At 49.9% G+C, this 25046-nt stretch overlaps 1 protein-coding gene across 8 annotated transcripts in view; it reads right to left on the minus strand.

Moving 5' to 3' along the window:
* FLNC (filamin C) overlaps positions 1–25046 on the minus strand; it is a 94156-nt gene that overhangs the window by 50195 nt on the left and 18915 nt on the right. For 4 of the 8 annotated variants that reach the window (XM_087874374.1, XM_087874372.1, XM_087874373.1 and 1 more), the window contains exons 2-11: positions 19936–20184; positions 16162–16259; positions 15733–15883; positions 14810–14928; positions 13255–13332; positions 11649–11811; positions 10678–10878; positions 5738–5860; positions 1770–1907; positions 970–1096 (exon numbers count right to left, since the gene is read on the minus strand). In XM_087874374.1, the coding sequence (XP_087730500.1) occupies positions 970–1096; positions 1770–1907; positions 5738–5860; positions 10678–10878; positions 11649–11811; positions 13255–13332; positions 14810–14928; positions 15733–15883; positions 16162–16259; positions 19936–20184 (1447 nt within the window). The remainder of the gene's footprint in view (positions 1–969; positions 1097–1769; positions 1908–5737; positions 5861–10677; positions 10879–11648; positions 11812–13254; positions 13333–14809; positions 14929–15732; positions 15884–16161; positions 16260–19935; positions 20185–25046) is intronic. The other 4 variants (XM_060689316.2, XM_060689318.2, XM_060689313.2 and 1 more) reach the window with 1 other exon arrangement.

Genomic DNA, 25046 nt, shown 5'->3' on the forward strand with positions numbered 1-25046 from the left:
TGAAAGCCAGCTGGGTGACTTTGGGCCAATCCCCAGGAGATGGTGAGTTCTAGTATTGTATTGTCTTAAGACACAAAAGCTGGCTGGGTGACATTGGGCCAGTCACCAGGAGACGGTGAGTTCTAGTATTGTCTTAAGGGATGAAAGCTGACTGGGTGAGTTTGGGCCAATCACCAGGAGATGGTGAGTTCTAGTCCTGCTTTAGACAAAAAAGCCATCAGGGTGAATTTGGGCCAGTCTCTTTCCCTGAGCCCAGCTCAGGTTGTTGTGAAGAAAATAGAAGAAAAGAATATTGGATATGTTCACCGCCTTATTTATCAGGATAATAAAGACAAGATAAAAATAAACAAATAAGCAGATTCTAGATACATCCAGCAAACCGGAAACTCCCTCTCTGAATTCGTCCAGAGGCTTCTGTCCAGTTGCATCCCCAGAAGCCCTTTGGATCAGCTTCTGCATCAGTTGACATTCTCTGAGCATCGCATGTGGAACTCACTGCCACTGGGACCGAGTTTCTCGACTTCGGCAGCTTTAGCACGAGCGGATCTCAACTCCCAGAATTCTTGGCGGCTGGGGAATTCTGGGAGTTGAAGCCCACCCCTCTTAAAACTGGCCAAGGTGGAGAAAGACCAAGCAGAAGAACGAAAACTACTTTACGTCTGAGTGCAGACATGAGGCTCAACCCTGTTTACTAAACTATCATTTGTTCAATCAAAAGAGGCCTGATTGGAGCCACGTGCCCTTGAGGTGGAAATGTGGATGGTCAGAGCTGCTCCACCAGATCTTATTCTGATCGGGTGGGGGGGTGGGGGTGGGCTAGACTAGATGACCTCTAAGCTCCCTCCCAACTCTGGGAAGGTTGAGGAACCCTGCACTAGAAGCGTAAGGCGAAGGGGGTGGGGCTTCAAAACTGTGGAGGGTCTTAAAGGGCCACGTTTCCCAACCTTTATCCGTCGTTGAGTGGCCTACCTCCTCGGAATGGCGTGTCCGCCCCACGTAATCGACACCACGTATTTTCCAGGCACTTTGGGGTAATATTCACACTCGTAAACCCCATCGCCGACATCTCGTACCTTCACCGGCTCCTCGGTTCCTTCTGGGGTGGCAAAAAAGAAACAACAACTTTCTTTTAGCATCTCTTTGTACAAACGAGCGAGCCTGAGGATTCCTTTTGAAGCATCGCTAGGAAAGGAAAGGAGACCACTAGGAGATTCCCCAGCAGAGGAGTAAGCTTTTTGGGTCTTCATAGCAACTTACAAAAGCAACTGTAGCTTTTTTTTTCTTCAGCTTAAAAAAAAAACCACGTGGCTTTACAATAATTTGGCTAAGTTCGCTTAGTGACCGTTTGAAGTGACAATGGCACTGAGAAAAGTGACTTAGGACCACTTTTCACAGTTACGACCTGGGTAGAATCCCCAGGATCGTGGGATCGAAATTCAGGTGCTTGGCAACTGCTTCGCCCTTATGACCGTTGCTGTCTCCCAAGGCCACGTGATCCCCTTTTGCGACCACCAACAAAGTCAATTGGGTAAGGCAGCTTCGCTTAACGACGGTGTGACTAATTTCACAGCTGCGGCCATTCACTTAACAACGGTGGCCAGAAAAGTCGCAAAACAGGGCAAAACCCACCTCCCACGTCTCGCATAGCCACATAAATTTTGGGATCAATTTTGGCCGTACGTCGAGGACTACCAAGTACATTTCTTGCAACTCGGAGACCAGTATTAGATTTCTTCTAAGATAAGGAGGGGAAAAAACTCGTAACTTACTTGGTCCCTTGACTGTGACTTTGAGTTCGCCCGTGCCGGCTCCCTTGGTGTAAACCTTGAAGTCCGCCACCTCCTTCACGCGTACCCCCTTCGGCTGGAGACCCCGGCCCATGGCCCGGCAGGCGTTCGGGCTGCAGGCTGTCAAGGGGACAAAAAGCATCTCTCAGAAGAAGAGGAGAGGAGAAGAGAGAAGAGAGGAGGAGAGGAATGGAGAGGATAGAAGGAAAGAGAAGAAAAGAAAAGAAAAGAAAGGAGGAGAGGAGAGGAGAGGAGAAGAGGAGAGGAGAGGAGAGAAGAGAAGAAAAAGAAGAGGAGAGGAGACGAGAGGAAAGGAGAGGAGAGGAGAGGAGGGGAGGGGAGGGGAGGGGAGAGGAGAGGAGAAAAGAGGAGAGGAGAAGAGAAGAGGAGAAGAAAAGAAAAGAGAAAGAATAGAAGAAAAAAGAGGAGAAGAGGAAAAGAGGAGAGAAAAGAAGAGAAGAGAAGAAAAGAAGAGAAGAGAAGAGAGAAGAGAAGAGAAGAGAAGAGAAGAGAAGAGAAGAGAAGAGAAGAGGAGAGAAAGAGGAGGAGAGGAGAAGAGAGGAGAGGAGAGGAGAGGAGGAGAGGAGAAGAAAAGAAAAGAAAAGAAGAAAAAAGAAGAAAAAAGAGGAGAAGAGAAAAGGACAAGAGAAGAGAAGAGAAGAGGAGAGGAGAGAAAGAGGAGGAGAGGAGAGGAAAGGAGAGGAGAAAAGAGAGAGGAGAAGAGAAAAGGACAAGAGAAGAGAAGAGAAGAGAAGAGGAGAGAAAGAGGAGGAGAGGAGAGGAAAGGAGAGGAGAAAAGAGAGAGGAGAAGAGGAGAGAAAAAGAAAAGAGAAGAGAAGAGAAGAAAAGAGAAGAGAAGAGAAGAGAAGAGAAGAGAAGAGGAGAGAAAGAGGAGGAGAGGAGAAGAGAGGAGAGGAGAGGAGAGGAGGAGAGGAGAAGAAAAGAAAAGAAAAGAAGAAAAAAGAAGAAAAAAGAGGAGAAGAGAAAAGGACAAGAGAAGAGAAGAGAAGAGAAGAGGAGAGAAAGAGGAGGAGAGGAGAGGAAAGGAGAGGAGAAAAGAGAGAGGAGAAGAGGAGAGAAAAAGAAAAGAGAAGAGAAGAGAAGAGAAGAGAAGAGAAGAGAAGAGAAGAGAAGAGAAGAAAAAAGAGGAGAAGAGGAGAGATTGGATCACGACATGGATGGATGGAGAGGAAGGAAACGCCAAAAATCCTGCGTGTGCCCAGGATTTACCCGGCACCACAAAGAGACTTGGAAGAACCAAACCGAAATTCGCACCCAGGGCCAAGGAGCAGGTTCCCCCCCACAGGTCCCCATGCACCCCACCTGATAGGCAAGCAACCTTAGGAGAAGGAGGGGGCAGACAGAAAGAAGAGAGGCGGCCTTCCAGCACGAGGACTTAAATGACTGGAAGGCAGGCAGTTCGGGACTTATTCCCTCCATTCACTTAGTGACCGTTTGAAGTTACAACTGATCACTGTTTTTCCCACGATCATTGCAACGGTCACATGATCCAAATTCAGACTCTTGGCAACTGACTCATCTTTATGAGGGTCGCCGTGTCCTGGGATCACATGATCCCTTTTTGTGATCTTCTGAGAAGCAAAGTCAAGGGGGAAGACAGATTCACTGCAGATTAAGAATGGCAGCCATTCAATTAACAACTAGGGCAAGAGAGGGAGGAAAGAATGGGAAGGAAGGAAGGAAAGAAAGAAGGAGGAGAGAATGGGAAGGAGGGAGGGAAGGAAGAAAGGAAGGAAAGGAAGAAGGAAGGAAGGAAGGAAAGGAAGGAAAGGAAGGAAGGAAGGAAAGGAGGAAGGAGGAAAGAATGGGAAGGAAGGAAGGAAAGAAAGAAGGAGGAGAGAATGGGAAGGAGGGAGGGAAGGAAGAAAGGAAGGAAAGGAAGAAGGAAGGAAGGAAGGAAAGGAAGGAAAGGAAGGAAGGAAGGAAAGGAGGAAGGAGGAAAGAATGGGAAGGAAGGAAGGAAAGGAGGAAGGAGGAAAGAATGGGAAGGAAGGAAGGAAGGAAGGAAAGGAGGAAGGAGGAAAGAATGGGAAGGAAGGAAGGAAGGAAGGAAAGAAGGAAGGAAGGAAGGGAAGGAAGGAAGGAAGGAAAGGAAGGAAGGGAAGGAAGGAAGGAAAGGAGGGAGGAGGGAGGGAAGGAAGGAAGGAAGAAAGGAGGGAGGGAAGGAAGGAAGGAGAAAAATGGGAGGGAGGGAGGGAAGGAAGGAAGGGAGGGAGGAAGGAAAGAAGGAAGGAAGGAGATGGGAAGAGAGAAGGATTTTTCCAGCCCCCCCCCCAAAAAAAAAAAGAAAAAAGAAAAAGAGAGGGATGGAAAGTTATGATTGGATTAGCAATTATTGAGGGTTAGAGAAGGACTGAGAAGGTGAGAAAGAGAACTAGAGGAGGGCAAAGCAGGCCAAAGGAGCGGGCCCCTCCCACCCCCAAGGGGTCGGCCCCCAAAGATGGCGGGTCTGCTGTGCACCATGCCAGGGTTGTGGGGGGGGGGGTCCTCAGCTCATGCCATGCAGGGCACGAAGTCACACGACCAGCCAAGAGCACAACGCAAGCGTGCCAGGGAAACGCCCCTTGTTGCATTCCACCCCCTAAACAGGCAGCGAGGTCGAATCATGCCAGCCCCCCCCCTCCTTTTTCCAAACCAAATCACCAGGACACAGAGAGTCCTCGACTTACGACCACAATCAAGCCCAAAATTTCCGTTGCAAAGTGAGACGGTCGTTAAGCGACTGTCGTCCCCTTTTTACGACCTTCCTTGCCAGAGTCGTTAAGCGAATCCCTGCCGTTGTTAAATGAGCCGAACGGTTGTTAAGCAAATTTGGCGTGAATCCGTGGATTTCGCTCGTCAGGAGTTCGCAAAAGGGGATCACGTGATCCCGGGGACACGGCCACCGTCATAAAGACGAGTCTGTGGCCAAGACGGTCCAAATTTTGACTACGTGATCACAGGGGATGCTGCAACGGTCGTAAGTGTGAAAAAGAGTCACTTTTTCCAGTGCCATTGTAACCTTTGAATGGTCACTAAAGGAACAGTCATAAGTCGAGGACTACCTGTATTGCAAGCTGCCCATGGAAGGTTACCAAAGTCGATTTTTTCCATCCTCCCATCATTCTGACCTGGCAGGACTCCGCTTCCCATGCGGGCACAGCTCTTCCCGTCAAGGAAATGGGCTTTTTGGGCCCTGATCTAGGATCCTTTAAGCCAGCGGCCCCCAATTTTGGCAAACCGGCGCGGTGAGGGGAAGGGGCGTGGCGCGAGCGGCAGCCGTGTGCGTGAGTGCGCAAAACTCCATTTCTGTGTGAGCACCTGCCACGCCTGTAAATGGAGCTTTGCACGCGTGTGTGAGCACCCGCTACTCGTACAAGTGAAGCTGTGCAATGGTTCCAAAAGGGGCCGCAGCCTGGAAATGGGGACCCTGCTTTAAGCAACTTTTAAGACTTGTGGACTTCAACTCCCAGAATTCCCCAGGAATTCCCCAGGAATGGGGAATTCTGGGAGTTGAAGTCCGCCCATCTCAGAGTGAGGATGCCCGGATCGTGCAAACATTTCCCAACATCTCAAACTCTGCCAGGGTTGCTTAAACCAGGGGTCTCCAACCTTGGCAACTTTTAAGACTTGTGGACTTCAACTCCCAGAATTCCCCAGGAATTCCCCAGGAATGGGGAATTCTGGGAGTTGAAGTCCGCCCATCTCAGAGTGAGGATGTCCGGATCGTGCAAACATTTCCCAACATCTCAAACTCTGCCAGGGTTAAACATCTGTTTTAAAAACACCAGGCAACCTTTGCATCTAACCCCGGTTCACCATCCTGGCTAGGAAGCGTCGGAAGGAAAACCAGGATCGCCGGAAAACTCACCCATGCCATGCTCTCATCGGATCGACCCATGCCAAGGACGCTCAAATGCAGAAGGTAAGCTGAGTGGGTTTATACTAACTTGGTTTGTGCGGCTTGGGCAGAGTGGGGGGAGGCATTTTCTTGGCATCGGCGGGCGGGGTACAGACGGACTGAGGGATGATCTGAATGGGGGAGACGCCGGGCGGGGGGGCAGGAGGCCGCGCTGCAGGGGCCGGAGGGAAGAGAGAAGGGTTAGTACGGGGGGAGTGAATGAGCCCCAGGGGGGCAAGGAAGCCCAGGGGGATTGTGGCCGGAAGCTAGTTTGGGGAGCAGAGAACAGAGACCCCCCCACAAAAGAAGAAGGGCTCAGCCGGAAGGGGAGGCACTAGTCTCCGGCCTCAGTTTGCCCATTTGTGAAATGGGAACGCTGATTTCCCTAAAGTCTGCATAGAACCGCTTCCCCCCCCCCAAACTTATTAGGTTTGTGGACCGGCAGGTGGGAAGGGAGAAGGAAGGTTTACACGCGAACGACGGACGAGCCTGGGTGCACACGCAGCTCCGTTTGCACGAGCAATGTGGACACGTGTGCCCGCCGTTCGCAAAAGTGAAGCTGTGAGCATGCGCGCACTTGCTTGCCACTTGCACAAGCTCACCCATCGCTTCCACGCAGGGGTGAGATCCAGCAGGTTCTGACAGGTTCTGCAGAACCGGCTGCGGAAATTTTGAGTAGTTCAGAGAACCGGCAAATACCAACTCTGGCTGGCCCCCGAGTGGGGTGGGAATGGGGCAGTGGTGATATGTAAAATTTGTTACTACCAGTTCTGTGGGCGTGGCTTGGTGGGGGGGGGTAATGTGACTGGGTGGGCGTGACCAACTTTTTTTTTTTACTTTTAAAAGCATTTTTTCTACAACCTCTTCGGCTGAAGAGGTTGTAAAAAAATGCTTTTAAAAGCCTCTGACGATCAGGCAACTCAACTGGGATCGTCAGAGGCTTTTAAAAGCATTTTTTTTTCTATGATCTCTTTGGCTGAAGAGGTTATAGAAAAAAAATGCTTTTAAAAGCCTCTGACGATCCTAGCTGAGCCGCGAGATCGTCAAAGGCTTTTTTTCAACTTTTAAAAGCATTTTTTCGGCCAAAGAGGTTGTAGAAAAGCAGTGCCAGGATGGCTCCTGGTTCAACTGCATATGTGTGGGGCAGTGGTGAAATGTAAAATTTGTTACTACCGGTTCTGTGGGCGTGGCTTGGTGGGGGGGGGGTAATGTGACTGGGTGGACGTAGCCAACTTTTTTTTTTTACTTTTAAAAGCATTTTTTCTACAACCTCTTTGGCCGAAGAGGTTGTAGAAAAAATGCTTTTAAAAGCCTCTGACGATCCCAGCTGAGCCACGCGATCATCAGAGGCTTTTTTTTTTCTTTTAAAAGCATTTTTTCAGCCGAAGAAGTAATAGAAAAAATGCTTTTAAAATTAAAAAAAAAAAGCCTCTGAGGACCCCCTCAGCTGGGCATGAGGGGGAGGGATTTTTGCTACCGGTTCTCCGAACCACCCGCCACCATCGCTACTGGATCGGGCAATCCGGTCCGAACCGGGAGCATTTCACTCCTGGAATGGGGATTTTGCAATATCCTTTTCCCAGGAGTGGGGAGGGAATGGGGATTTTGCAGTATCCTTCCCCTGCCACACCCACCAAACCACGCCCACCATGCCCACCAGTCTATGCCCACAGAACCGGTAGTAAAAAAAAATTGAATTTCACCACTGCTTCCACAGCCCAGTTTCAAACAGGCCAGGGCCCGTAATTGGGACACGGCTCCTGGATTGGGGACTCCTGTCATAGAAGTCCTTTCAGCTGATTCTAAGTTTAGGGTTGCCTCTGAGCATGTATAGAGGGAGTTTCTTCAGCTAGGTGTAAGCTGCTCCAAGTTTATTTTCATAAAACTTCTTGCTACGTGAACCTCTTACACGAGAAATGCATTTTACACCCGGACAAAAAACTGCACACCAATTGAGATTTTCCACTGGACTCCCAAAGAAGAAGGGTGATCTGGCTCATGTACAGGTAGTCCTTGACTTACGGCTGCAAGGGAGTCTTCCCGTCGTTAAGTGAATCCGGCTACCCTCTTTGCTCATCAGAAAGATAGCAAAAAGGAATTTGGATCGCGTGACCGCGTGGGAGGCTGCAACGGTGGTGTTGAAACCCGGTCCTAAGGCACTTTTTTTCAGCCCCGTTTAGTGACTCCGAACGGTCACTAAATGAAGTGTTGGAAGTCGAGGACTGCCTGTAATTTGGGGAAATGTTTTGCAAGCGATAAAACGGACGTGAAAAACAGCGGCTTTGAATGTACGCCGAGCTGTTTCCGGGAGAAAGTTTGGAAATCTAGGAAAAATATTTGTGCAGGGTGGAGTCGCAGGATGCAGGAAGCAGCCATGTGTCAGCGGTTCCTGTTTTTCCCTGCAGGAAAGCAGGGGATGATGGGCCGCTCTCGGGTTGATCCCCAGCCCCCGAGAAAGTCCTGGGATGTGGGGGGGGCAGCAAAGCAGAGCTAAAATTGCTCCCCCACTCGGATCACAAAGACCAAAATCTTGCAGCCGGGGATGAAGGTGTCTGAAGTCCAGTATTCGGGGACAACGGAGAGGGCCAGAAGAACGGATTAGGAAGAGGATGAGTAGTCCTCGATTTACGACAGTTCACTTAGTGTCCATTCAACGTTACAACATGACTTATGACCATGTTTTTCCATGCTTATGACAGTTGCAGCATTCCTCCGTGATCCCGCGATCAAAATTCAAATGCTTTGCAACTGTCTCAACTTTATGACGGCCTCAGTGTCCCCAGGGAGGGGGTCATGTGATTCCCCCTTTTGCGACCTTCTGACGGGCAAAGTCCCCAGGGAAGCCGGATTCGCTTAACGACCTTGTTTCTAATTTAACCACTGAAGGGATTCACTGAACAACGGTGGCAAGGAAGGTCGTAAAACGGGGCAAAATTCACTTCACAGACATCTCACTTAGCAACAGAAATTTGGGGCTCCGTTGTGGTCATAAGGCGAGGACTACCTCAATTGCTGCACAAATTCACACACAGCCTTTTTAAACTCCTCTGAATCGGTCTTTCGCAGGTTCGACAACGTGAAAGTGTGTGGACTTCAACTCCCAGAATTCCCCAGCCAGCTTCCCCAACAGTCCAACCCTGAGCCACAAACACAGGAAGTCCTCAAGTTACGATCACAATCGAGCCCAAGTTGGCCGTGGCTAAGCAAGGCAAACTGTTAACGTGAGTTTCGCCCCATTTTATGACCTTCTCTTGCCACGGTTTTTAAGCGAATCGCTTCAATGGTGAAGTCAGTAAAATGGTTGTTAAGTGAATCGCTTCAATGGTGAAGTCAGTAACGCGGTTGTTGAGTGAATCTGGATTCCCCGTGGACTTTGCTGGTCAGACGGTCGCAAAAGTGGATCACGTGACCTCAGGACCGTCATAAATACGAACCCCGTTGCCAACCGTCAGAATTTTGACCAGGTGGGTCACGGGGACCCTGCAACCATCGTAAGTGTGAAAAAATGGTCATGTCCCCTTTTTCAGTGCTGTTGTAATTTTGAATGGTCACTAAACGAACCGTCATAAGTTGAGGACTACCTGCATTCTCTTTTATCAGTAGGATGGGTCACCGTCATGCTAAGAAATCTCCCTTCGTCTCCAGCATGGAAACGGGGGGGGGGAGAGAGGGGGCGGGCTGAGGTGGGTTTCAGCAGGTTCTGACCAGTTCTGGCGAACTGGTAGCGGAAATTTTAAGTAGTTCGGAGAACCGGTAGTAAAAATTCTGACTGGCCCCGCCCACATCTATTCTCTGCCTCCCGAGTCCCAGCTGATCGGGAGGAAATGGGGATTTTGCAGTAACCTTCCCCTGGATTGGGGAGGGAATGGAGATTTGGTAGTATCCTTCCCCTGCCACGCCCACCAAGCCACACCCACCAAGCCACGCCCACAGAACTGGTAGTAAAAAAATTTGAAATCCACCACTGGGTGGGGGGGGGGCTTAGTTTTGAAAGAGATCCACAACCCCGGGCCGTGTCCTGTTCCGAATGGGGCTGCCGAAGCCAGCAGCGTGTGCAGCTGCACTTTCCTAAGCAGTGGGCAACTATGTGCGCGCGCAAAGTTCCTTTTGTGCGAGCCGTGGACGTCCACGCACACCGCTCGCACAAATGGAGCTGCCGTTCGCGTGGAAACCATCCCCTCTCCCCAAACCAAACCCGTCTGCAAAACCGGAAACGTTAACCGCTGTGTTAAGATAACGGTGCAATTCTGTGTCTGGCAACCATCTACACTCATGTCGCACCTTCTCCCCAAACCAGGAGTCTGCAACCTTCAACACTCCAAGAGCCATTTCCCACAGAAAAGAAAACACCGGGAGCCACAAAACCCTTCCCGTGCCTGACTGTTTCTTAGAGCGGCCACGAAACTAGCATACGTAGTTGAATTAAAGGTTCTGTTTTCTTCTGAAACTTTTCTTTTCTTGGATTTATCCATGGTTGGCCTACTGGGGTTTGAAAAGCTCAATAAATCGCGTGCCGGCGGGTGTTGCACATTGGCGGTTGTGACGCATATTTTGAATGACAGGGAGCCGCAGCAGAGGGGTGAAAGAGCCACATGCGGCTCCAGAGCTGCAGGTTGCTGACCCCTGCCCCAAGTGAAGCAGAGGGTCTCCCTCGAAAAACAACAACTCTGCGAGGTAGATTTGGCAGAGAGGCATCAACCGGATCCATTTAGCCGCCTGAGTCAGCCTCCTGTTTGGACCTGGGACTTCACCCAGAAGATCTGGAGATCTTCTAACGGCCACCTCTAGCCGTCCTTTGCTTGGATAAGCTTGGCCAGAGGTCTCCACGGGAGAAGGAAGTGGGGGGGGCTGCTGGTTTAGTGGTCAGGAGGTCATTAGAGATGGCAAACAAGCACGGCGGGGAAGGGTCAGTGGGAAGAGAAAGGAGACAGTGGGGAGGAAGAGGGAACCCCAGAAGAGCTGGGAGGGGAGAAGGGGTGGTGGTCTTACCTTCTGCCACGTTGACTGTGAAGGGGCTTTTGGGGATCTGAGCCCCCGCAAAGGTCACGTAGATGGTGTGAGGACCCTCCAGGATGGGCCGATAAGTGCAGCGGAAAATGTTGTCGCCTTTGTCTTCCAAGACCACTTCCACGGTGTCCCTGCGTCCCTGGGGGTCCACGATCACCACCCCCACGTCACCGGCCCCTGCCCCTGCAGACGGAAGACCCCCATTAGCTGCCTGAATTTATTTTTTCTCTTTTAATGAACCCGTAACTCCTTGTGGGGTGGAGTTGGGGGAACTGAATGGAGCTGAATGTTTACTGGCCGGATGCCTTTCCTGTCACCAATGCAGAGTTCACAGCAGATTTATTCTCATTGTGCCCAGAGAGAGAGAAATACCTGGGTCTACCTAGGATCAAACTCACAGCCTCCTGCTTGTGAGGCGAGAGCTCCACCTCTAAGCCACCGCATCACTCGTTAGCTGCCTGAATTGCTTATGAGATTTCATTTGAACCCCCCCCTAAAATATATACAGGTAATCCTTGACTTACGACCACGAGGGAAACCAGAATTTCCATTGCTAAGCAAGGAAGTGGTTAAGTAAGTCGCACCTGATTTTGTGACCGCTTTTGCCACCGTCGTTAAGGGAATCACTGCAGTGGTTACAAAACTCCGCTGGTCGTTAAGCGAATCCAGCTTCCCTTACTGACTTTTCTTGTCGGAAGCCGGCTGAAGAGGTCACAAAAGGCGATCATGTGACCCCCGGATATGATAACCCTCATAAATATATGCCGATGATCAACACGCTCGAATTTTGTTCCCGTGACTGTAGGGATGCTGTGATGGTCATAAGTTTGAGGACTGGTTATTAGTGGCTTCAAACGATCGCTAATTGAATTGTTGTATGTCGAGGAGTACCTGTATCATGCAAAGCGATGTGCCCTCTTTCTGCTTGCCCTACCCGACTGAACTCCCCTTACCTGCGGTGTAGATGTCAAAATAAGTGGGTTTGTTAGCCACGTTTCCCACGGGTTCCAGGCCTGGTCCACGGGCAGTCACCTTGCTGGCATCCCCGAGCGCCATGCCCACGTTGACTTCAAAGGGGCTCCGGTCAATATTTTGGCCCGCAAACAGGACAGTGACCTGGGGGAGAACAGCAAAGGGAAAAATCAGGACAAAACAGCCAACCCAGAGTGAGAAACTGACTTGGACTTTCCCGGTTGCAAGATCGTAAGCAAGACAAAAAAACCACACCCTCTTACGACCGTCATGGAGCCTGCCCATCTTGGGCGTAAATCATGACTGTTATAAATCAAGACTCGCGGCTGACCAACCTGATTTTTACTACCTTTTCTGCATTGGCCATTAAGCAAAACCTGCGGTCGTTAAGTGGACTAATGGTTCTCTAGGGAATGGTTTGGCTGAAAACTGGAAATAAATACCACTTTTCGACAAAGCTGCCGAAAAAAGCAGCCACAATGACATCTCAGAGGGGAGTGTATATACCCTGCTTCCCCGAAAATAAGGCCCAATCGGAAAATAAGCCCTAGCATGAATTTTCAGGATGCTTGTAATAGAAGCCCTACCCCCAAAATAAGCCCCAGTGTTGTGGCCCGTCAGCGGCCTGTGCACCTGGTAGCTGATTCCGACAGCGAGGAGGCTGGTGTGGTGCTGTGCCAGCAGCCTGTGCAGCTGGCGCTCGAGTCGGACAGTGAGGAGGCTGGAGAAGATGTGGTGCCAGAGGCCAGGATTCAGCCACGGCCTTCAGAACCTCCAGAAGCTTCCATGGGTGAAGAGGAAGAAGAGGAGGAGACTCTTCTCAATGCACGGGCGCGCAGAGCTGCCAAAAGGCAGGAGTGGCTCCTCAGGAGGAGGTCTCCTCAAGGCTTGGGGCTAATTGGCCACTCCCTTAGCCTATTTAAGGAGGAACACCGACTGAAGCAATTTGCAGGGAACAACTTCGTTCACATTCCTTCGCGTCTTGATTCCAGAAATGTTTGATTCTTGTTTCTCTCTTTGTCAGTTTTCCTGCAAATTGCTTCTGGGCATTCTGCCAACCACAGTAAGATGATGGTTATCTAAAATACTGTGCCTCAGAATTGAGTTATTATTCTTTGGATTCTTGTCGGCTGTTAATGAAGTTAAATGAACAGCCCTTGTTCAGAAAAGACGGATTTAAACTGTACGTGTGTTAGAACAACTACTAAGAAAGCTCATTAGTAGCCCTTCATTAGTCAACTAAGGTTTGTACGGACTTGGTGTGGGCTGCGTTCTTTGGGGTCCATAGCTGGGGCAGAACACGCAGTTAAAATTGTCAGCCAGAGGGATGCACTGAGTACCGTATTTCCCCCCAAATAAGACCTATCTGGAAAATAAGCCCTAATGAGTCTTTTGGAGCAAAAAAAATAATGAAAACTGCTCATCAATCACTTTTTTCCCCGTACCGTTGTAGCATTGAATGGACATTCAATGGAATGTTGGCTGACCTGCATTATGTGGTCTGGGTTTTTTTAAGGGGAGAGATCGTTCTGCAGAGGTCACCCCGTCCTTCTCGCCACCCCACCTGCCCCGGGACAGTCCTCTCACCTTGTGTAAGCCAGCCACCTTGGGCACGTAGGAGACCGAATAAGTCCGATTCTTGTCGTTGTTGGCAACCACTTTGGCCTGGGGGGGGGAAGGAAAGAAACAGGGAGGGGGCTTTAACCCAGCCGTGCCAGCGGCTTGTGCCGACAGCTGCCGTCTGTCGCTCAGCACAAGCTCCGGACTTCTTCACGCCTTCGCCCTAGATGCCTGCAGAGTCACGGCCCAGGTGGATGCCAGCGTCACCCGGCGGTGCCAGTCGGAGCAGCTGAGGGTCTCAAACCCAGCCTAGCAGGGAGGGAGGAGGGTGCCCTTTTCCTTGGGCATGGCGGGGAACGGGGATCTGCCATGCCATTTGGGGTTAGAGGGAGGAGAGGAGAAGGGCAGGACGGGAGTCTTTGAGTGTCAGAATAATTAGCCCGTGGAACGGCTTGCCACCAGAAGTTGTGAGTGCTCCAACACTGGAGGTTCTTGAGAAGAGATTGGACAGCCATTTGACTGGGGTGGTCTTACCTTTTCCTGCTTGAGGAGGGGGTTAGACTACAAGACCTCCAAGCTCCCTTCCAACTCTGTGATTTTGTTACTCGGTGCATCTTCCTACCAGCTGGCCATGCCAGACAGCCCGTGGCAGCTTCCAACTCTTGGAGCCCTCAGTGGGAAGGGATGGATTGAATTAAAACCCATTTTATTTATTTCAAATCCAAAGAGGAGATTTTTGCACAGGGCAGGAGGCAGACTGATAGCATTGTGATTAACACCAGCTGCCTGCAATTACTGCAAGTTCGAATCTCCCCAGGCTCAAGGTTGGCTCAGCCTTCCATCCTTTCTAAGGTAGGTGAAATGAGGACCCAGTTTGTGGGGGCAATAAGCTGACTTTGTATAAATATACAAAAGGATGAAGGCTATTGCTTAACGCATTGTAAGCCGCCCTGAGTCTCCGGAGAAGGGCGGCATATAAATCAAAATTTAAAAATTTAAAAAAAAAGATCTCCAAGGAAAAATGGGTAGGCCACGAGCAGAATAACAGAATAGCAGAATGACAACAGAAGAACAATAGGAGAGTTGGATGGGACCTTGGAGGTCTTCTAGTCCAACCCCCTGCTTAAACAGGAGACCCTTTCATACAGAATACCAGAATACCAGAATAACAGTAACAGAATAGTAGCAGAACAAGAACTATAACAGATAATATTAACAATAACAGAATAACAAAATATCAGACTATTAGAATAACAAGAACAATAGCAGAATAAAAGAATAGAGTAACACAGTTGGAAGAGACCCTTGAGGTCTTCTAGTCCAGCCCCTTACTCAAGCAGGAGATCCTATATCATTTCAGACAAATGGCTGTCCAGTCTCTTCTTGAAAACCTCCAGTGAGGGAGCACCCACAACTTCTGGTGGCAAGCTGTTCCACCGGTTAATTGTTCTTTGCAGCTTTGAGAGCGGTTAGACTCCCTGGCTGGGCAGAAGCTATAGGGCCTGTTGGGAAGGGGGGCTGGGGAAGTTGAGGCCGGCCCTGCCTGGGGCACACTCTGGGCGCTGGGGAGTGGGTGGCATACCTCTTCCGTGTGTCCCTCGGGGTCTTCAATGTACACCAGCACCTCTCCCAAGCCAGCCTCAACCGTCTCGACTGTGAAATGGGCTGGTTTCAGCACCGTGTTTCCGTGGGGTTCGATACCTAGGGGAAGGTGAGAAAAGTGGGTGAAGGGCAACCTTGGCTCCAGAAGAGGGGGAGATGGAGGGAGGGAGGGAGGGGAAGGGGAGGAGGAAGAAGGGGAAGGAGAAATGAAGAAGGAATGGGAGCAGAAGAAGAAAAAGGGGGAAGGGAGGCAGGAAAGAGGGAGGAAGAAGAAGGGAAAGGAAGGAAAAAGAAGAGGAAAGGGGGAAGGAAGAAAGGAAGGGTATAGGGAAGCAGAAAAGGAAGAGGAGGAGGAAGGGGAAAGGAGGGGGAAAGGAGAAAGAGCAGGAGAAGGGGAAGGAGAAATGAAGAAGAAGGAATGGGAGCAGAAGAAGGGGAAGGGAGGCAGGAAAGAGGGGGGAAGAAGAAGAAAGGAAAGGAAAAGAAGAGGGAAAGGGAAGCAGGAAAGGAAGAGGAAGAGGAGGAAGGGAAGGGATAAAGGGAGGTGAGAGGGAGAGAAAGAAGGAAGGAGGGAGAGAAGGAAAGAAGGAAGGAGGAAAGGGAAGGGAAGGGGAAAAAAGGGAGGAAGGAAGGTGAGAGGGAGAAGGGAGGGAGAGAAGGAAGGAAGGAGAGAGAGGAGGAAAGAAAGAAGGAAGGAAAGAAAGAAAGAAGAAAGGGGAAGGGAGGGAAGGGAATACTGGAATTTGGAACTTGGCTCATTGACTTGCTAAAACAGCAAGACGACAAAGCGAGGGAGGGAGGGAGGGAGGGAGGGAGAGAGGAGGCAACTATTCCCCCCCATCATTTGACCCTTCTTGGCTCTGGGACCCTCAACCCCCCCCTCCCCCCCCGAGGGCTGCTTACCAGGCCCATAGGCCTTGGCCTTCTTGGGGTAGACTTGCTTGGAGTTCAGGGGGGCTCCGGGTTTGAGTTTCGCTTTGGGGAACTGCGAGAGGTAGGTCATGACCGAATGCTCATCCACGTTGGGGTCCACAATCTCTTCGGGGGCAATCACCTGCAAAGAGAACACGAATCGGTTTCAGGGGATTCGGAGAGGGCAGCCCGTTTTTCCCAGCAAGCGTGATATATGGTTAGCTGAGAGGCTGAACCTGTTGGATTTCCACCTGCTTCTTGCAAAGCTCCCAGGAGCACTGCCTGCAGACGGGCTCCGGCTGTCCCCCCCCCTCCCTCCCTGCTGGTTTCCCTGGGAGTTTCCCCTTCCTGGTGCCAGGATGTTCTGCCCCCCACCCGTCCCCAGCCAGCCAGCCCCCCCCCCTGATCTCCAAGGGGTACCTGAGGGACCCCCAGCCAGTCGTCCGCCTGCTGCATGGCTTCACGGGCATTCTCCACCGGCTGCCTCGGATCCCACGCCTCCCAGTCTGGGCACAGACCTGGAAGGGAAAGAAAAGGGGAGGGTCAGAGGGGCAAGGAGGCAGAGACCCCCATCAACTGGGGTCCTTCTGCAAGGATGCAGGATGCGGCCAGCAAGGGACCCTGGCGTGAAGTTGGGTGTGTGTGTTATGAGAACCAACAGGGATTAGGTTCTGGGTTCAAATCCACCTGCAACCCTGGAAATTGGCTGACTCTAAAGCGAGTCCTTCTCTCTCAGCCCAGCCTTCCTTACAGGGTCCTGGTTCAGGACAAAAATTGGAGGGCGAGAAAGGCACCCTGAGTCAACTAAGGGCCAAATGTTTGGGTCTCCCGCCCTTTGGTTAAATGAGATGCTCCTTTGCTGAAGAATGGCAGAGACAGGAAAGAAAGAAAGAAAGAAAGAAAGAAAGAAAGAAAGAAAGAAAGAAAGAAAGAAAGAAAGAAAGAAAGAAAGAAAGAAAGAAAGAAAGAAAGAAAGAAAGAAAGAAAGAGGGAGGGAGGGAGGGAGGGAAGAAAAAGAGACAGAAAAAGAGAAAGTGAGAATGAAGAGGGGTGGAAGGAAGGAAGGAAAAAGGAAGGAAGGAAGAAAGAAAGAAGAGAGAGGGAGGGAGGGAGGGAAGAAAAAGAGACAGAAAAAGTGAGAAAGAGAGTGAGAAAGTGAGCGTGAAGAGGGGTGGAAAGAAGGGAGGAAAAAGGAAGGGAGGAAGGAAGGAAGGAAAAAGAAAGAAAGAAAGAAAGAAAGAAAGAAAGAAAGAAAGGAGACAGAAAAAGTGAGAAAGAACAAGTGAGAGTGAAGAGAAAGAAAGAGAAAGGAAGAAAGAAAGGAAGAAAGGAAGAAAGGAAGAAAGGAAGGAAGAAAGAAAGAAAGAAAGAAAGAAAGAAAGAAAGAAAGAAAGAAAGAAAGAAAGAAAGAAAGAGGGAAAGAACGGAGGGAGGGAGGGGTACATTTTCTGACCCCCCTCCCCCCAAGGACCCCTCTGTACTGGAAGGTGGAGAAACACTTTCAAAGTGACTCTATTTTAGCCAGGCTCTTTCTGCACACACACCGATCCAGCGAAGCCTCTGAGCATGTCCAAATTTGGCCAGCCTTCCAAACTCAGTGCTCTGTGTGTGTGTGTGTGTGTGTGTGTGTCCATGTGTGCAAATCCTCCAGGGCTATAAATCTGCTTCCAGATTGTTTAGGTTAGGAAGGCCAGGGCCGGCCACCCGTGCAGCCAGAGGGGAGAGGAAGGAAGGAAGGAAGGAAGGAAAGGGCAGGAAAAACGACAAAAGAACAAAGAAAAGGCAAGAGAAGGGCAAAACTCTTCTGCTTGCCGGGTCCAGGATGGACCGATGGACAGTCCCCTGCTAACAAACCGGGTTTGCGTCCAAACCTGGCAGATTTCAACCGAAGAGAGTATTTCTGGCTCAGGGTTGAACTGTGGGGTCCTTGGTGGTCTCTGAGCTTGGTGGTTTTCTTGCAGACGTTTCATGACCCAACTAGGCAACATTATCAGTGCTAGAAGGAAGTGGCATTTGTGGAGAGGAGGAGGGGGAGTGGGAGGAGGAGGAAGAGGAGGAGGAGGAAGAGGAGAAGAACTGGGGGGTCCTTGGTGCTCTCTGAGCCTGGTGGTTTTCTTGCAGACGTTTCATGACCCAACTAGGTAACATTATCAGTGCTAGAAGGGAATGGGGATTGTGTACGGAAGAGAGGAGGAGGAGGAGAATAACAGAGTTGGAAGGGACCTTGGAGGTCTTCTAGTCCAACCCCCTGCTCAGGCAGGAAACCCCATACAATTTCAGACAAATGGTTGTCCAATTTCTTAAAAACTTCCACTGGAGGAGAAGGAGAAGGTGGAGAAGGAAAAGGAGAAGGAAAAGGAGACGAAGGAGAGAAGGAGAAAGAGGATGACAATAATAGTGGAGGGGGGGGTCCTTGGTGCTCTGGGAGCTTGGTGGTTTTCTTGGGGACCTTTCATGACCCAACTAGGGAACATCATCAGTGTTAGAAGGGAGGGGGAGTTTCTGGAGAGGAGGAAGAGAAGATGGAGGGTGGGGTCCTTCGTGGTCTCTGAGCTTGGTGGTTTGCATCAAAGTCCTTGGAAAACCAGCATTGGACCAGGAGAAAATGGCAACTGAACCTGGACAGCAGCAAAAATGAATTCAGGGGCACTGGCTGGGGGGAAGGGGGTCAAAAAAGTCAAGATGGCCACCGGCACTGTGCAATTAAAGCCCATCTCAGTTTAAACGTCAGCGTTTCTCACTCTGGACAACTTTATGAGGGGAGGGGACTTCAACTCCCAGAATGCCCAGCTGTGCTGACTAGGGAATTCTGGGAGTTGAAGTCCCTCCCTCCCCCTTCATAAAGTTATCCAGAGTGAGAAATACTGATTTAAATCATCTCAGCAGCAGCTACCAGCAAACCCTGAAGTCAGCAAATTCCAGAGCGGGATATGTAAATCCTTGCCTGGATGTGTGGAGGAAAAATACCCTTTTTAAAAAAAAATCTCCCTGGGCTTTGTTTCTAACGTCACCGGAGAAGCATCTGGTCCCTTCCAGAATTTTCCACGCCAATGGGATTTTATAAGCCTTCTTATCGATTTTCTTTCTTGTCAAGCTAAGGAAGGGCTGAAACCACTTATTTATTGTTATTATTTTTTTTGTTTGTTTGTTTATAAAATGTATAGGGTATCTCTGGGCAGCTTACAATACAGGTGGTCCATTCATTTAGTGACTGTTGGAGTTACAATGGCACTGAAAAAAAGTGACTTAAGATTCTTTTGGATGGATGATAAGGAAGGAAGAGCTGGAGAGAGAGAGAGAGAGGGAAGGAGAGGGAGGGAGAGAGGGAGGGTGGATAGATGGATGAGGAAGGAAGGAAAGAAGGAAGGAAGGGGAGAAGGAAGAATGGAAGGAAGGAAGGAAGAATGGAGGGGAGAAAGGGAGGAAGGGGAGATGGAAGAATGGAAGGAAGGAAGGAGAGAAGGAAGAAGGGAGGGGAGGAAGGGAAGGAAAGAAGGGGAGAAGGAAGGGAGGGAGGGAGGAAGAATGGAGGGGAGGGAGGAAGGAAGGGAGGGAGGGAGGGAGGGAGGGGAGAAGGAAGAATGGAAGGAAGGAAGGAAGAATGGAGGGGAGGAAGGGAAGGAAGGAAGGGGAGAAGGAAGGAAGGAAGAATGGAGGGGAGGAAGGAAGGAAGGGGAGATGGAAGAATGGAAGGAAGGAAGGAAGAATGGAGGGGAGGAAGGGAGGAAGGGGAGAAGGAAGAATGGAGGGGAGGAAGGGAAGGAAAGAAGGGGAGAAGGGAGGGAGGGAGGAAGAATGGAGGGGAGGGAGGAAGGAAGGAAGGGAGGGAGGGAGGAAGGAAGGAAGGGGAGAAGGAAGAATGGAAGGAAGGAAGGAAGAATGGAGGGGAGGAAAGGAAGGAAGGAAGGGGAGGAAGAAAGGAAGGGGAGGAAGGAAGGGAGGAAAGGAAAGAAGGAAGGAAGGAAAGAAGGAAGGAAGGAAGGAAGGAAGGAAGGAAGGAAGGAGAAGTGAAGGAAGGATGGATGACAAGATAAATGGCTATATCCTTTATGGCTAAATATATTGCAAACCTCTCCAGATTCGATCAATCATTCAATCAATCTGCAGGGAATCGGGTCCAGTAAGGCTCTCCTGGGGGGGGGTCATCCTGTGCTTCCCCCCCTCCCTTCCCCCTTTCCCCCCCAGCATGCTCACCCGGGGCGCAGTTGTCCACCAGGGCCCCCAGGGCTTTGCCGTCCTGCCAGTCGCGGTTGAAGTTGGTGATGGGCAGCTGGGGCACCTTGTTCTGGATCCATCCCAGGAGCCGCTGCTTGGGCGTCTGCTTCTTGGCGTCCTCCTCGTCCTCATCCTCCCACATGGGCATGGAGATGGAGTAGTGGAGGATGAGGGTCCAGATCAGCCCCAGGATGAGCTTCAGGTTGCCGTCCACAATGGCTTTGCTGTCTGCAGGGGGGGAAGAGAAGGGGAAGCGCTCAGGACCTCCTCCACACACCGCCAATGCCCCATCGCCCCCGGTTCCGGTCACCAAAAAGACGCTGAGACTTTGGGAAAAGGTGCAGAGAAGAGCAACGGAGAGGATCAGAGGCCTGAGACTAAAACAAACGAAGGACGGTTGCAGGAACTGGGCATGGCTAGTTTAATGAAAATAAGGATTAGGGGAGACATGAGAGCAGCATTCCAATATTTGAGGGGCTGCCACGAAGAAGAGAGGGGGTCCACCTATTCTCCAAAGCATTGGAAGGAAAGACAAGAAATAACTGCACTAGTTCACTTAACTGTGGCAAGAAAGGTCGCAAAACGGGGCAAACCTCACTTAACAACTGTCTCACTGGGCAACAGAAATTTGTTGGGACTACCTGAATAAAAATGTAGATAGATAGACAGATAGGGGAGAGAGAGAGAGAGAGAGAGAGAGAGAGAGAGAGAGATGATAGATAGATAGATGATAGATAGATAGATAGATAGATAGATAGATAGATAGATAGATAGATAGATAGATAGATAGAAAGAAAAGCAGGCAAGCAGATGATAGAGGTGGATGGATGGATGGATGAATAGAGGAAGACAGATGATAGATGGATGGAAAGAAAGAAAGAAAGAAAGAAAAAGAAAGAAAGAAAGAAAGAAAGAAAGAAAGAAAGAAAGAAAGAAAGAAAGAAGAAAGAAAGAAAGAAAGAAGAAAGGCAGGCAAGCAGATGATAGAGATGGATGGATGGATGAATAGAGGATAGACAGATAGACAGATGATAGATGGATGGATGGATGGATGGATGGAAAGAAAGAAAGAAAGAAAGAAAGAAAGAAAGAAAGAAAGAAAGAAAGAAAGAAAGAAAGAAAGAAAGAAAGAAAAAGAAAGAAAAGCAGGCAAGCAGATGATAGAGATGGATGGATGGATGGATGGATGGATGGATGGATAGAGGATAGACAGATAGACAGATGATAGATGGATGGATGATGGAAAGAAAGAAAGGAAAGAAAGAAAGAAAAAAAGAAAGAAAGAAAGGAAAGAAAGAAAGAAAGAAAGAAAGAAAGAAAGAAAGAAAGAAAGAAAGAAAGAAAGAAAGAAAGAAAAGCAGGCAAGCAGGTGATAGAGATGGATGGATGGATGGATGAATAGAGAATAGACAGATAGATGGATGGATGGATGGAGAAAGAGAGAAAGAAAGAACGAAAAAGGAAGAAAGGAAGAGAAAGAGAAACAGAAAGAGAAAGAGGAAGGAAGGAAGGAAGGAAGGAAGAAAGAAAGAAAGAAAGAAAGGAAGGAAGGAAGGAAGGAAGGAAGGAAGGAAGGCAGGTAGATGATAGAGATGGATGGGTGGATGGATAGAGGATAGATAGACAGACAGATGATAGATGGATGGATGGATGGATGGATGGGAGAACAGACGGACGAACAGACAAGACAGACAGACAGATGATAGAGACAGGCAGACAAATTGAGAGGCTTTCCCGGAATCCAACCTTTTCAACTCCCAACCTTAGTCTCAAACCAAAGTCATTCCCTGAAAGACCAAAAGCTGAGGTTTGGCACCCTGCTTGCTTGTTTTCTCCCCCCATTAAAAAAAAAGAAGGGGGGGAAGAGAGGAAGGAAGGGGGGGTCACTCTTTCCCCAAAGCGTGCAAACGTTCACAATCCTTCACACGCACAAACTTCACCAGGGGAAAAAGCAGCCGGTGAGCCCCCCGCCCGCTTTCTGGATGGAGCCCAGGAAGGAAATGGGCTACAGATGTTTGCAGCAGCCCGTGCACGGCGACACCCGCTCCCCTCCCAGGGTCAGATGCCTCTCCGGATGCCAGGAGGAGAGGGGATCCCCCCCCAATGGGGGGCAGCAGAGGAGCCTCTCCTGTCCCCCAGACCCTTCCCCATTTCACAGGGTCGGCCGGTCTCTCAAGAATTTCATCCTTTCTGCAAATTGTCTCATCTGTAACCTCAGGACCAGCCCTTTGGGGAAGAGAGGAGGACCACCCAATGACAAAGGCCCTCTGCACATGCTCAGGAACTATCTTTTTTTAATGAACGCGTCCGGTTATTCGCCAGAAGGTCCCCCGAAGGAGGTCACACGATCTTGAGACGTAAATATGAGCCAGTCGCCGAGTTAATTTTGACCAGGTGACCATGGAGAAGCCGTAAGGATGGTAAGTGTGGAAAAATGGCCATAAATGCCTTTTTCCCAGGGCCGTCGTCACGCCGAACGGTCACTAAACGAACCGTTATAAGTCAGGGACGGCCTGCGATGTCTTTTAGTGGCCTTCTCATCCTCTGAGCGCACAAAACACACCCGCTCTGCAATCTGAGACAACGACAAGATTTTCCCTTCCTTGCCAACGATCGTAAGCCCCTATTTCCAGCACCCGGTCACTAAACGAACCATTGTAAGTCGAGGACCGCCTGCGATATCTTTTTTTGTTTTGTTTTTTAGCGGCTTTCTCATCCCCCAAGTGCCCCGTGGCACACTCCGCAACCTCCCCCAAAACGACAAGATTTTGCTCCCTTGCAAAACCTTCTCCTCTCCCGCCCACGTCCTGCCCCAGCCAGGACAGCTGCTTAGGGGGGGGGGCTGTTCCCAATCTGGACGCCCATCCAGGCGAGGAAAAAGGGGGGCCGGATCGGAGCGTCCGGCTTGGAAGAGCAGCAGGACGGAGCAAAGAAAGGGAACAGGTGTTGGTCTGGGTTTGGTGCCAGCAGACACCCGGGGTCGGTGATTGTGTTTGGCTGTTGGCGGTGTTGAGTAAAAATTTCCTTTTTCTCCAACCTAGACAGCTTTTTTTTAAAAAAAAGACAGAAGCGCGTTGAGCAACGGGAGAGCAGAGCCTGTGAAGGTTGGCCAAATCCAGCTGTGCTTCTCCAGATGCATTGTGAGCCGGCTTGCTAATGCCACAGGTAACCCTCCTCCTTTCCTCGTGTGGGCACGCCCCGCAGCAAAGGGGAGGACCCCCGTCTAGAGGGGAGCAGCCTTTGGCTTGGGTGGTTGGAAAAGACCCAGCTGGATTCGTTACGGGGAGTCCTAGACATACAAACCTTCATTGAGTGACCGTTCGGGGTTACGACGGACATTGAAAAAGTGACTTTAAGACTGGTCCTCGTGTTTATGGCCACTTGGCAACGGGCATGTATTTAGAACTGTTGCTGAATCCTGGGGTTACGGGAAGAGGAGGGGGAAGGGAGGGGAGGGAAGGTGGAAGAGGGAAGAGGGAAAGGAAAGGAAAGGAAAGGAAAGGAAAGGAAAGGAAAGGAAAGGAAAGGAAAGGAAAGGAAAGGAAAGGAAAGGAAAGGAAAGGAAAGGAAAGGAAAGGAAAGGAAGAAGAGAAGGGAAGGGAAGGGAAGGGAAGGGAAGGGAAGGGAAGGGAAGGGAAGGGAAGGGAAGAAAGGAGAGAGAAGGGGAAGGGAAGGAAAGGAAAGGAAAGGAAAGGAAAGGAAAGGAAAGGAAAGGAAAGGAAAGGAAAGGAAAGGAAGAAGAGAAGGGAAGGGAAGGGAAGGGAAGAAAGGAGAGAGAAGGGGAAGGGAAGGAAAGGAAAGGAAAGGAAAGGAAAGGAAAGGAAAGGAAAGGAAAGGAAAGGAAAGGAAAGGAAGAAGAGAAGGGAAGGGAAGGGAAGGGAAGAAAGGAGAGAGAAGGGGAAGGGAAGGGAAGGGAAGGAAAGGAAAGGAAAGGAAAGGAAAGGAAAGGAAAGGAAAGGAAAGGAAAGGAAAGGAAAGGAAAGGAAAGGAAGAAGAGAAGGGAAGGGAAGGGAAGGGAAGGGAAGGGAAGGGAAGGGAAGGGAAGGGAAGGGAAGGGAAGGGAAGGGAAGGGAAGGGAAGGGAAGAAAGGAGAGAGAAGGGGAAGGGAAGGAAAGGAAAGGAAAGGAAAGGAAAGGAAAGGAAAGGAAAGGAAAGGAAAGGAAGAAGAGAAGGGAAGGGAAGGGAAGGGAAGAAAGGAGAGAGAAGGGAAAGGAAAGGAAAGGAAAGGAAAGGAAAGGAAAGGAAAGGAAAGGAAAGGAAAGGAAAGGAAAGGAAAGGAAAGAATAAAAAGAAGGGAAAGGGAGGGAAGAGAAGGGAAAGGAAAAAAGAAAAAGAAGGAAAGGAAAGGAAAGGAAAGGAAAGGAAAGGAAAGGAAAGGAAAGGAAAGGAAAGGAAAAGAGAGAAGGGAAGGGAAGGGAAGGGAAGAAAGAAGAGAGAAGGGGAAGGGAAGGGAAGAGAAGGGAATTGGAGGTGTGGGGACAAGGCCTTCTTGAACCCTGGACTGGATCCCCCACAGAATGCCAAAAAGCCATTGATGCCTTCCGGTGTCCAACTGCATGTATAAAAAGTGAAGCTTTGCAACGGGTAGCACAAAAGGGAAACACTCTGCACATCCTCAGAGGTTACCCTGCGCGCACAAAAGCACCAGGAAGAAGGGCCCGAAAGCCGGACTTCCCTGGAAAAAGGTCTCTGGCAGACTCCAATCCGAAGCCTGAAGGAGTTTGGCCCATAATTCAAAAAAGCATTTTCTGTTTGTTTGATGATTCATAACTTCATTTGACAAATTCCAGGGCTCTGCACAGGCATGAAAGCCTTGGGGGGGGATTGCAGCTGCCAAGACCCCTGAGATGGAAAAAAACTCCCCCTCTTCAAAGGAAAAAAAAAAGTGTGGCAGGGGATGATGGGAGGTGGAGTCTCAAGAGCAGGGAAAACGTGGGTTAGATTTGGGGGTGCCCAGCAGCAAAGCCTCAGTCGCCCCTAATGTTGAGCCTCAATTTACAACCGTTCATTTAGTCACAATGGCACTGAAAAAACTGACTTGTGACCATTTTTCACACTTACGACCGTCGCAGTCACCTGATCAAAATTCA

The sequence above is a fragment of the Pantherophis guttatus genome, chromosome 7 (genome assembly GCF_059756535.1).
Source record: "Pantherophis guttatus breed Tessera chromosome 7, ASM5975653v1, whole genome shotgun sequence".
NCBI lineage: Eukaryota > Metazoa > Chordata > Lepidosauria > Squamata > Colubridae > Pantherophis > Pantherophis guttatus.